At 38.9% G+C, this 13,280-nt stretch overlaps 1 protein-coding gene across 3 annotated transcripts; it reads left to right on the forward strand.

Moving 5' to 3' along the window:
• The first annotated feature begins 269 nt into the window (after positions 1-269).
• On the forward strand, positions 270-9,750 carry LOC122075788 (probable E3 ubiquitin-protein ligase RZFP34). Of its 3 annotated transcripts, none has more exons than XM_042640953.1 (12): positions 270-2,435; positions 2,563-3,190; positions 3,287-3,374; positions 6,572-6,631; positions 6,712-6,744; positions 7,827-7,904; positions 7,991-8,034; positions 8,162-8,202; positions 8,305-8,387; positions 8,494-8,585; positions 8,678-8,789; positions 8,887-9,750. In XM_042640953.1, exons 2-12 carry the CDS (start codon positions 2,919-2,921, stop codon positions 9,022-9,024), a joined length of 1,041 nt encoding a protein of 346 aa, XP_042496887.1. In that variant the 5' UTR covers positions 270-2,435; positions 2,563-2,918; the 3' UTR covers positions 9,025-9,750. The 3 variants fall into 3 exon arrangements, with proteins under 3 accessions (XP_042496887.1, XP_042496886.1, XP_042496888.1); XM_042640954.1 differs by having other exon boundaries at positions 272-430; positions 2,937-3,190; XM_042640952.1 differs by having other exon boundaries at positions 270-3,190.
• Positions 9,751-13,280: the final 3,530 nt, after the last annotated feature.

The following is a 13,280-nucleotide window of genomic DNA, read 5'->3' on the forward strand; positions in this document are numbered from 1 at the left end:
ACAGACACATCGTAATACCAGACAGAACCTTGTCAATACAATCGACACCGTAGGTTGAAACTAGGTATTGATCCTTGATGCAGAATATAGGATCAGTTTCCACTTTTAAAGATTCAAAATTGGCGGTATCTTCTCGGGGTCTATATACTTTACTTTAGACCCAAGGTCTCTCCTATCACTTGTAAAGCCCATCTGTTTTCGTATAACCGTGTTTTCTCTCTCCTAAAATTCTCCCTTTAGAAGCATCTGGAAGTTCTCTTCATATAAGAAACCTCATTTGAATTTCTTTTCCAATCGGACAGAAGAGAAGAGAAACGAAGGAGAAACGAAGGAGAAACGTAGATTTCGATTTGATCTCACAGGCGGAACTTGTTCATTATTCTGTAAATTCTCTCTATCGGATCGGCGACTGCATCTCTGCAGATTGAAAGTTCGTTTTCCTGTAGAAGTTCGTTTAATTTATAGTTTCTGAAACCGGATTATTGTTTGCGATCAATAATCTCTCTAAATTGTAGGTACTTAGAACACGAAAATGTAGAATCTGAAGCTCTTGTATGAAGCTTGAGAATCTGCAATTTTTGTGTCTGCTCTTAAGGATTTAGGATTTTTAGGTAGAAATTTTATGGTCTAGGTGTTTCCCTAATACGTATTGTGTAATTTATTCGGTTTATGTTAGGTTATGATTCAGCTTTCGTTTAAAAATCTCGTTTAGTATGTTCCAATCTATTTATTCCGAGCAAGATCTTGAGAATCTGTTATATGTAGATTTAAACAGGATAAAGAACATGACTTGATGCGAAAACAATTTTTCCTCCTTTTTTCCTTTTCGCCTTTCCAAAGAATCATTCTTTTTACACCTTTGTGTTAATAATTCAGGGGAAAAGGATGTGGTTGATGAGCAGTAGGAATGAATTTGTTGCTGATAATTACATTGTGTTTGCGTGATTAAATTTGTTCACTTGTATGCTCTCTTTTATTACATTATTTCTGTATGTTGCTTCTCCCTTCTTCTATGAGTGAAATTCTTGTGTTTGTATATATTATGAGTTTTCAGATGGATCTATTAAGTGCAGAAACTTTGATGCATCTTGTAAGGAACAAATTTGCAAACTCAGTTTATTGGAGCTCTGTAATGTGTAGTTTTGGGTCTATGCTGTATTAAATTATTCGGCAAAGTTGAAAAACCTGGATGCTCTGGGTAGGGTCTGATCTACTAGAATATAAGTTTTACTGTTAGTTGGGGGAGGGGGATTTTGTTTCATCATTTAGTTGGGGCATAGTAAAATCTATGCAAGCGTTGGTTACACCTTAAAGGTGAATGAACTATTAGTGGCATGAACAGGCTTCTCGATTGAATATCAGGTTTTCAACATTGTCAGTGACCATAATACCGACCCACAGGTTGGTAATCCCTCCTCTGTGCGGACAAGCTAATTCGTTTAACTATGAAAGATTGTAATAGCTATCTAAATTCTCATGGATGCCTAAGTGCTTCAGGAAATGTTGCCTTTAATTTCACTAATCACTATAATTTGATTCAATATCTTTGGTACCTAGTCTTTAAGATGAATTTATTTCTCGTTGTAGAATTTTTGCAGCCTAAATTCAGTTTCAAAGAACCTCTGCTCGAAAGAGAGAGAGAGAGAGAGAGAGAGAGAGAGAGAGAGAGAGAGGGGGGGGGGGAACTGGAAAAAGACAATAAGATCTGAGAATCAAGACATTTTAATGGGAGAACTATCTAGCGGTACCAATCTGAATCAAGCTGCACTGGGGAGGTTTAGTGCTGATAAATTGAACCGGAAGCTGATTAAGAAACTTTCTTAGGAGCACAGTCCCAACAAAGTTTCATAGATGGTGTGCTTGGTCATGGTGCTCCTAATTTTTCACACCTGATTTCTTGAAAGAACATATTATGATCTAGCAATGATATAGGTTCTGCAAGCGTTAAGGCAGAAGTGGATAATAGTTTTGTTTCACCAGAACCTGACGATAAACCCAACCTGAATCTGAACAAGATATGATATTAATGAATACAGCAGGATGCATAGAGTACACCTTCCTCTTTCATTTTTTAATAGCTTTCTTTTTACCTTAGAAGTGAACAATTGGTGTAGGGAACAGAAACTTTTCATGCAGGTTTATCCATCACAAGTTGCAGGCATTCTGTGGCTATTCCATGAGATCAGGGAGGGTGCTCTGAAGATTTCTAACTAATTAATTAGTTAGGGCTAGTTTTGTAACTTACCCAACTTTCTTTTCTGGGTTTGTTTCAACATTCCCTGTTGGTGAATGAAGTGAAAAACAATTCAAGTCACTCTGAATTAGAACTCTTCTTATTAGAGAAAGGAACCCCTAGCGATGGATGATAATGGAAGTTAAGCGTGCTGGTAAGGTTCATTGGCCAGCAAAGATTGTCTGCAGAACTGCGACGTGAGGTAGGCTCATCCTTGGTAGACGGTTGGACCAAAATACTTCTCCCAATCCTTGCACTTATTTTCCCCACTGTTACTTTTCTTTGGTTCCTCGTAAGGGCTTGATTCCGTTATGTATTGCTTTTACCAGAGGCTCGGGCGAACCCGTTGCTGGTGCACAAATTTGCTCAGTATGGTTTCTGGACAGCCTCGAGCATTCAAGTGATCATGAATTACTTGTGGTTTCTATTCACCTCTCGAGACTCTGGAGTTCCTCAGCTCTGCACTAGAAATATTGTTTTGGGGTTCTTATTGCTCTGCATGTTCTGATGAATCCTTCTGTTGGAGTTGTGCTGATTGGAGATATTCAACATTACTTGGATTGTGTTCTTGCTGATTTCAATTGGTCTGCAGCAGTTTGCGAGAAAGCAACGATATCTTTCCGTGTTTGACTGGTTTGATCGGGTGACTAAGTATGTCTGTCAAGTTGTAGAATGATTGTTCTAAATGCATTCCTTTGTGCAGGTGTGTGTAGTTTATTGCCAGCTTCCAGTATTCCCACTCCCTAGAAACATTCTGCATCTGATGGATGAAGCTTTGGTTAAACATCCTATATCTCTTGAGCTTCATGGGCTGGAAACAATTAAGGATAACAAACACACGGAAGCAGGTGCTGCTGATATATGTCCTCAGCAATCCAATGGAGAATGCATTCTCAGAGAAGAGGCGAGAGACGATGTAAACTGCAATACAATAGAAAAAGGATTTATGGAATATGGGTATGCTCTGGTGAACTTTTTAGTGTTGTATTCTCCTTTTCTCCTCAATAGAATTCTGTAATTTTCTTAATCAAATTTCAACTTTTTGTTTCACAGATGTTCACATTATCGGCGGAGGTGTCGCATCAGAGCACCATGCTGCAAGGAGATATTTGATTGTCGTCATTGTCACAACGAGTCAAAGGTTAGGGTCTGATGTAGTTTTGTTCCTTACTCCTCACCCTTAAGCAATTTTTTTTTGAGAATCTTGTCTAGTTCGGAATTGTTATTTTGTGTAAACATTTATAATATGTACGTATAAGTGCATTTTATTTACACACATTTTAGCATCTCTGTATTTTCTACTTTCTAATGATTTTTGGCTCTCTTCTAAATCAATGTATTGTCGTTCTAAATAACTTAAGGATAGGGTTTAGAAACTAAACAGAAGAAAACAGCAACTAAAGTGAAGAAATAGAAAGTGTAAAAACAAAAATATAAAGTAGGGGAATGGAAATAGCAACTAAATAACAAAGTAAGATGAGAGTATAGGAATAAAAACAAGACAAAAATAGCAACTAAGCCATGAAAGTTGATGCTTCAGGACACTGCTAGAGGAAACGTACAACTGCCAATACCAAGGATTAGATGGGTTGTTTGGTAGTGGTTTCTGCACTAAGATGAGTTCCGAAACTGAGGACAAAACCACAAGAGATTATTGAACAGGATTCAAAATCCAACAGAATACTTAGACCAAAATTGGTATGCATAGGGTGTAGATATTTGGAGAAGCCTGACCTGTCAATGGAAGAAGAAGAAAAAGAAGAATAGCGGAGGAAAAGAGAGGATACATTAGGCCTCTCACGTAATTGTGGAGAAGGAATCCCACCAAGGTTTCCCTACTGCATCCACATTTGAGCTGTTCTGAATCCCACAGAACCATGATATGTCACTCCCAAAACTCAGCAAGCATGAGCTTAACAAATTGTTCAATCTTTTTCTCCTTTTATTTTTATTTTATTTTTTCTGGGGGGTGTGGGGGTTGGGGGTGTGTATGATCTCCTCCTTTTTTATTTAAAACTTCATGGAAATAAGAAAATAAGAAACCCCCATGTGTGGAAGGAGGAATCCCTTATAGCCTAATTTTTCCACAAAAGAGAAACCAACAATAATCCTGTATAGGACTCAAATCCCTAATATTTGGGGTTATAGAATTGGTCCATTACAATAGCAAACCTAGAAATACTAAGCTCTTGGCCCATATAACTCATTGGACACGCAAAATTAAACATATTGGTCCATTCTTGGTACAGTCAAACGGCCTAGTTTGCTGCTGGCCCTCTTTTTCTTCTGTACTACATCACTAATAGTAAACTAGGATCGCAATAATGGAAATTAGGAGCCAGCAACAGAGATTGGAATTAGAATAGAACATAGACTGGTCTGATTGGCAAATTTTCTGGTCAAGTACTCTATTTAGGCTGTGTTTGGCAGCCAAGAGAAGTAAAGAAAAAGAATCTAGAGAAGAGAAGAAAAGAAAAGAAAATAAGAATGTTATGTCTGCTTGGTTACCAATAGAAAAAAAGAATTTTTTTTTTCCCTTGTGTTTTAGGGAAGACTTTTTTTTGTTAGTAGAAGAAAACTTCACCATTCCCAAGGTAAATTTTGAAATTCAAAAAAAGAATCTTCTGTGGTTCAGGACATACCAAACACACTGAGAATTTCTTAAACCAAGAAAATAGTACAATTTTTGTACTTTTTTCTTTTCTTTGCTTTTCTTCTCTTGGCTACCAAACACAGCCTTAGACAAAAGTGGCGCCATTACCCAGTGTTAGTCCCGCAGCTCCCGCCTATGCGGGGTCTTGGGAGCAGGTTTCTAAAACTTGTATTTTGGTCAATCCGAAAATATCAAGCAAAACAATGCATTTTTGCCATGAGTTTTGCATGGCTATTTTGGGGGGAAAACGGCCGAAATGACCGAAATTTTCAACCAAAATTACTGAAAGTTTGACAAAACAATATATTTTTGTGACTGAAATTAGCAAAATTATGCTCCTTTTGGGTTTTGCCTTCTGTTTCATCTCGGCCATGTTGAAACTAGCGAATATCTCCAAGATTTCGCCGAGTCTGGAGTCGGTCCTAACCTTTGACATTTTTGTGATAGTGGCCGCCCTCAAGACTCAAACTCGGGCATTTTCCCTGGCAGCCCCATCCCTTAGAAAAATATATATATATATATAATAATGAAATTTGAAAGGAATCAAACAGCTAGATACTCAAATAAAGAAATTTCCAATTGGAAAAAGGAACTAGAAAATTGACTTGAAATAATGCTTAGAATGAACCGACCTGTTATTTGATTAAAATAATAAGAAAATATAAGAAAAATAAGAAAGAAAGATAATTGATTCAGGAGTTCCACCTGAATCACTAACTTGACATCCCACCAAGGTTTAAAGAATAAGAAAAGATGAGAAAAAGAAGAAAGGAAGATCAGTGATTCAGGTCCTGAATCATTGACTTGACATCCCGCCATGGTTTTCTTGCTTCTCACTAAAATAGGTACAACGTACACTAGCAACCTAGGGTCCAAAACCAAACTACCATTTTGGTTGTGGGTTCTTACAATTTAAATGTTCCAATATGGTTAGAAATGCTTTATTAGAGTTTCTTGAAGTTTTGGGTCAAAGACTCCAAATATAGCCAGACTATCAAAATGGTCAGATGAAACATGCAGCTGAAATGTACCAGATTTTAACTGGAATATGACTAAAATCCAAAATATTTCCATTTCAACATGGTCGAAACTGAAATCTCAAAGAGTGACTTGCAATCAATTTCAAATACTGTATAAGTTAACCACCTTGTTTTGATACGAAGGATTCAAACTTTTGGAAAAAAAAAAGAATTGCTTTGAAACCGTGCCCATTTATTGACCCGTAAAAAGGACGATGATGTGCCAGACAAGGAAATCATCTTTGTCTACCACTAACTGTTCAGTCCGGACTTTTAGTTGGAATCTATTTGTCTTAAAAGTTGCACTGGATGACTAGTTGTCCTTGCTCAGAGGAGGTCCCAAGTGGGTTTAATGGATTTCAACATTGAAAGTGTGTTTTTTCTTTCTTACTTTATATCAGCCAGAGGCTTGAAAAAGAAAATTATGAAGAAGCACCACCGTGCTCATTGTCAAACATTATTTCCTTAGGTTTCAAGGTCCAACCCCTCCCCCAGTTCCAGCTAGAAATTAAAAAGAACAATGTGAAGTTAATTGGATATGAATCGGTTTGTGGTGTGTAACTTTGAACATTCCCCCCACCCCCCTCTCTATTCCTTTTCACTCTGTCTTTTGGTTGTGAGAAATATTGAATATTCAATTGCTTTTGGCTTTATTTTGGTGTGCAGAATAGTATTAATGTTGAAAGGACTCACAGACATGATCTCCCTCGACACCAAGTGCGACAGGTAGATCCTGCCCATTGTCAATGTTCTCTTTGGTACTTTTCTTGATTTTATTAGTGAATTTGGCTCTTTTTCTTTTCCAGGTCATATGTTCACTCTGTGGCACTGAACAAGAGGTGAGTTTTAAATGTGGATTACAACCACAACCCAACCAATAATCCCCCCCTAAAAGAAAAAAAAGAAACAGAGGAATGTTACTTTTAGTATAATTACATGTACTATAGTAATGTTAAGAAATACTATTGAGACCTCATGCTGATACCCAAGTGCTGTTTGTGTTAATATCTTGATGGGGATTATGGATTCAAGGGAAAACCAGAACAACCATATGATGGCTTTTGGGTACCCAGCAATGGTTGTTGATGAGTGTTTAGTTAAACCAAGGACAAGGACAAAAGGGTTGAATGAGTCCCATGTCCCATCAATGTAAGGGAGTTTCGTTCACCTCTAAGTTGTTTGAGAGTTTCAGGGAAAATGTGAAATCTTCTTCATTCTCTAGAGAGGCCCAGTTCCAATTTTTTGGGCTGGCTGGATGTGGCCCACAATAGCCATCTTGAGGTAGATTCTGATTAGGACTGGGGGCTCATTTGTTGTGTCAATGACCCTGGAACCCAAAGCCTTCTGTGTTTTCTTAACCTCCAAACTTTATGAGGGATGGGGATTTGTGAAGCTGTGCCTGGAATGGATAAAAGAGCATCAGGTGAGGGGCCACCTAGGCCTCTGGCCTAAACTTAGTTATACTGTATATAGTTGTTGACATGTATGACCATATACACTATGTAACTAGAATTCTTTAAATGCGAACGGTCTAATGAGGACTACAATTGCAAAGTAATGAATTTTGAAGGAGTTGTGTATATACTTATGCATTCTAGACCTGGCTTAGTTCTGTATATAATTTCCCTTTACCATGCCTTGGTCCAGCCAGGCTTGACAGGCTTATTCAGCTAATCACCGATTCCTGCCCTCTCTGTTGCGCTTGGCCTTCTGAGAAATTTAGGCGACCCGTTTTCACCATCCTGATATTTATGAGCAATTTTTGTTGAAATTTTAATCAAGCATCCAAAAGCTTAACATTTGTTAATAAAAAAAAAATCCATCATATTAGTCTCTACCCTGCTCAAATTAAATAATAAGAAAGAAAAAGAAGAGGAAATGCTTACTCATTTTCGGTCTTGGTGGTTGCTGCTGTGGCCAGGTCCAGCAATTTTGTGTGAATTGTAGTGTTTGCATGGGGAATTACTTCTGTGAGGATTGCAAGTTGTTCGATGATGATGTGAGTAGCCAAACTATCTCCCCCCCCCTCCCCATGTGTGTGTGTGTGTGTGTGTATCTTACCTTTCTTGTTTTGCCAATTTGCAGACATCGAAGAAACAGTTTCACTGCAATGGCTGTGGTATTTGCAGGTATTATGCTTTTGTTTTTTACTTATTTTTCCATTTTCCTTGTTTTTGGGTTGGTTGGTTGTTTTATGTGATTAAAATCTGCTAGTTTCGCCAATTCATGACTAATAAATATTATACCTGGATGTAGAATTGGTGGGCGTGAAAATTTCTTCCATTGCTATAAATGCGGTAAGCCTTTGGTGTTTGGTATCTTGTAATCTCACACCTTGAGTGCTCTTTTCAGAAGAAAAATAACTTTAGTGCTTATTATAATTTGGGTCTGTGATGAAGGTTGCTGTTACTCAGCTCTGCTAAAGAACAGCCATCCATGTGTGGAAGGAGCAATGCATCACAACTGTCCTGTTTGTTTTGAGGTCAGATATTCCTACTTGCATCTTCCCTTGCCCACTCCTGCCGGGGAAAGTCAATTTGTGTTTTTTTGAGGCTTGCTCATAGCTGATTAGCCATGTTGTTCTGCAGTATCTATTCGACTCCAGAAATGATGTGATTGCCTTACCTTGTGGACATACCATTCACGAGAACTGCTTTAAGGAAATGCAGCAGCACTTGCAGTGAGTATTTGTTCTGTTATTGATACCTATTTCTTTGTTTTGCTTTGAGAGTTAGTTGTCTATGGAGGTATTTACTCTGATTAGCACAACAGATATGCTTGTCCTCTCTGCTCTAAGTCCGTATGTGATATGTCCATAGTATGGGAAAAGCTGGACATGGAGATCGCAGCCACACCTATGCCTGAATCTTACAACAACAAAATGGTTTGGCATCTCTCCATCCCTGAATCTGCCCATTCTTTCATTCGTTTTCTATATTCATGAGCTCTTACAGTGTGTATGTGCCTGATTTACTTAACAGGTCTGGATCTTGTGCAATGACTGTGGAGCTACTTCACAAGTGCAGTTTCATGTTGTGGCTCAGAAATGCCTTAATTGCAAGTCCTACAACACTCGGCAGACTAAAGAATCTACAGCAACAACATCCTCACAGCAGTGACAATATACTCATGATCAAAGCAGAGTGCATGTAGATTTGGGTTCATTCAACTCCTGTTGACGAGATCTCACTTTTCTTAGTTATCTATTGAAGGATCATCCATCAAGGAGAAAGGGAACATGAGACTGCAACCCATCTCCAGTTTCAGTTTCTTTGGCTCATCGTCAAGTCTGGTGTTCTTTCTTCTCTTTTATCTTGTATTTTATTCTCCATCGAGAATTGTAGAGGCTGTCACTGTGCCTCTGGCGGTGGGGGGATTCAGGGCTACTGTGATGATGGAGTTTCGATACGCCAGAGCACAATCATATCCAGATCGCTCGACTAATAAAGTGATCAAATCGGGAGTAAATGGGTGTTTTTTACGAAGACGGCCTCATTGATTTTCTGGCTATAGATGGTCAGTGACGATGGTAGCAAAGTACTTCTTGTATAAAAGACTGCCACTTGCTTCATGCCAGCCTGTGATATGGAAGGACCTGGGGAAACAGCAGTTGCACTTGACAATAAAGAGTTCTTTGATAAAACAAGGTGAAGGATGGTTTTTGTTGCTGAATGGGTTTTCAAGTCCGGGATGAGGTCCTTGCACGAGAACCATTTTCATGTGGTGTCTGATCCTTATATGGAGTTTATTCAATGTGAAAGTCTGCTGTAAGAAGAGAGAGAGTGAGTGGATTCTAAGGGCACTGTACGAGAATGGATGGTTCTCATATTAGGACCTGATCCAAACTCTGGGTTTTCGGTTCTTTTTTTGGATTTATTTTTTTTTTTTGGTAAAAAATATATTTATTCATTAGAGGTAGAAAAACTCATGGAAGAAGGGTTAAAACTTTCCTTCAGCCATGGTAAGGAATTCGGCCAAACCGTTGTATACTCAACTGATAGGGCCTTTCGTATTAAGGAATCCACAATGCGCATAGATTTTATAGGAATATAGACGAACCTACAGTCTACAAACTGAGATGCCAAATATAAGATATCAAATAGAACAGTCTGCATTGAAGTTGGGTTAGCCCTGAAGTTGCCTTGAATGTAGCTAACCAACTTCTTGCAATCAGATTCAGCAATAATGTAATAACAGACTGAGTAATAGCTTCTAGGAGTCCTCTGTGCATAGCTAAAGCCTCCCCATCAAGGATGGATTTGAATAAATGTGGTTTGGACACTGCATAGGGAAACCTTCCTTATCTTGCATGATAATTCCCAAACCAAATCTTTTCTTGCCTGAACTCCATGATGCATCCGTATTGATCTTCACATAGGGTCTTGTGGGGGGCTTCCAAACTTAGGGGGAGAGAGCTTGTTGTTGGGTATCTCCTTGATAATATTGTGGTTTCCTAGCATCGATGAATTCATTCAAAGATCTAACTGCTGCTTGAAAGACTTCCAAAGGCGACCAACTTTTGCCGTTAAAGACCCTGCCATTTCGTGCCAGCCATAGATACTAAGTAAGGAAGGTGTTTAAGCTGATCAATCTTTGAGCTACTAGTTTCCCCAACTACCAATAGAGGTCCCATTTTGAAACCTATTATTGCAATGTGAAATGCTGGTATTCGGGAACACAAAAAGATAATAGAGCTCCAACCGCATTGCCCTAGCAAATGGACAATGGAGAAAAATGTGGTCCACCGTTTCCAAGCCCGCTCCACAGCCCTCTCACTGTTGATCCATCTTTAAATTACGTTGTGCCAATCCTTCCCCTGATGCTAAACCATCCGAGCAAGCTCTCTAAAGGAGGGATTTAATCTTCGGAAAGTTTTATTATTCCAAATCGACTTCCAAACTGAAGAAGGTGTGGTTTCGCATTTACTTAACTTCGAACTAGAGGGCTTGGATAAAGCTTTTTGTTGCTGTAAGGAATGCAACCAGTGGTAAGATGATTGCACTGGAAAAAAAACCCCAGTTTTGGACGCTTCCCAAACAATACAATCTGGACCGGGAAAGAGTGGAATGGGGATCTTCAATATGGTATCAACCTCCAGAGGACTGAACAATTGCTTAATCAGCTCCATATTCCAGCATCGGAAGCTTTGAAGGATCACATCAGAGACATACCGAATGGGGCAATCAGGGGTGGGTATATAGTTTGGCATTTGAACTTGGGCGTAGAAGGGATCCACTTGTCTTGCCATGGATCAATGCTCTCAGCCAAACCAAGTTTTCAAATGAGCCCTGATTCAATAACTTTCCTTCCTTCATAGATGCTTCGCCATGCCCAAGATGGATCGTTGCCCAACGGTGCATCAAGGAAATCACAATGGAGAAAATATAGACACTTCATGAACTTCGCCCAAGTTATTTTGAGAAATTTCAATGACTTCCATGCAACTTTAGGTAGTAAGGCTCGGTTATGTAAATGGGGATCTCGGAGCCTAATACGACCTTTCTCTTTTGATTAAGTTTAAACCAAGAAACCCAATGAATTTTGTTTTTCTCCTTAGTACCACCCCAGAAAAATTGAGAAACGGTCTTGCTAGATTGGTTGTGGATGGCCAAAGGTAATTTGAAACGACTAGCCGCAAAATTCTGAATAGGTTGAACAACCAACTTAAGAAGCACTTCATGACCAGCATAGATTAACATAGACTTCGCCCACCCATGGACCTTGAGGATGCACGATCACTAAGGTCATGAAACAACTCAGTTTTACTCATTTCAATCTCAGTTGGTAATCCTATTTAGAGGGACCATCTGCATGTGGCATTTTGAAGATCCTATAGAAACAAAAAATTTGACAAGACGGTCGCATTGAGACTGAAACAAAGAGAGGATTTATCCACATTAATGCATTGACCGCTGGCTTTGCAATATCTATCAACACAATCCTTCAAATTATGCAACTCTTGTAGTCTAACTTAACTTAAGAAAACAAAAGACAATCGTCGGCAAAGAGAAGATGTGTGAGAGGTTCTGCTCTATTCCATACCCTAACACCATGTATAAGCTCCTCCTTTTAGCATCAAGAAGGGCATTACTCAAGGCATTTGAGCATATAATGAAAATTACAGGCGATAATGGATCTCCTTGTCGGATACCACAGATCGGCTTTACTTGACATGGAACACTGCTGTTGAGTAGTCAACTGAAGTAATGTTGCCATTATCAAGGAGACAAGTTTGCTACAACACTCCATCATGGCTAAGAGCCGGTTGATAAAAGGCCATTCAAGACGGTTATAGGCCCGCTTCATGTCTAGCTTCATGACAACAAAACGCTTCTTGCCCTTATTCTTGCGTTTGACGTAATGGAAGGCTTGGTGTGCCATAAAAATATTGTCGGAAAGGAAGCGGCCCAGGGTAAACACTGACTGGGCTGGTGAGATCAGAGAAAGGAGTAAGGTCTTCAGTCAGTTGGCAATAATTTTTGACGTTATCTTCACAGAGACACCACACAGACTGATCGGTTCTGAAGTGATCAATCGATCCAGGATTTCCAACTTGAGGAATCAAACAAATCAAGGTATCATTGCTATTCTAAGGAAAGCTTCCTGGAGAAAAAAGTGGTAACGAAGCTAACAATATCCTTATACATTACAAAGGAGGGAATCCGTCCACATCTGGCGTTTTGAAGCTTTTTTTTTTTTGGGATAAGTAGGGAGGGAAGTAGGGAAGTAGGTAACAGTCAGGAGGCTCGAACTTGAGGCCTCCTGGTGAGCATGGGTATTTTGCACATCACAGCTAAGCAGTTGTTGTTAAAGCAAGCTTAATTTCGTTTGCCGAAGGTGAGCTGAACAGGAGATGATTATCCTCCGGAGAAATGAAAGTCCCTGTTGAGACCAAAATATCATAACACACCACCTCATCCATTCCCTCTTATGTAAAAACCTTTGAATAGTACTCTTAAGATCTCCTTATATGCTTCTTAATCTGTATTTTTGTTTATAGAAATCAATTGTATTAGATATGTACCGTATCATTGTCGTACATGTTTTATTACGTCAAATTTATTAAAGGTATCATTGCTATCTAGCCTGATCAATTGTCATTTGTATCTGTTTCTGTATCATTGTTATTCCAAACTTACTAACTATGGTTGACACCCCAGGGAATAGGTTCACTATTGTTTCTTGAGACTTTCCTTCAATCATCTCCCACACTTTTGATGTTTCACTTCTCTTAGTTGGGCATTTAGCCCCTTGTAGATTTTGCTTCTGTTAAGGTCTTAACGGTTCACATGTTGTTCTAATTTTTATCGACTGACCATTGGTTTGATCTGGTTTTTTAAAATATGGAAAGGGCATACAACACAGCCTTATTATT

This window comes from Macadamia integrifolia, chromosome 4 (assembly GCF_013358625.1).
Source record: "Macadamia integrifolia cultivar HAES 741 chromosome 4, SCU_Mint_v3, whole genome shotgun sequence".
In the NCBI taxonomy this organism is placed as follows: domain Eukaryota; kingdom Viridiplantae; phylum Streptophyta; class Magnoliopsida; order Proteales; family Proteaceae; genus Macadamia; species Macadamia integrifolia.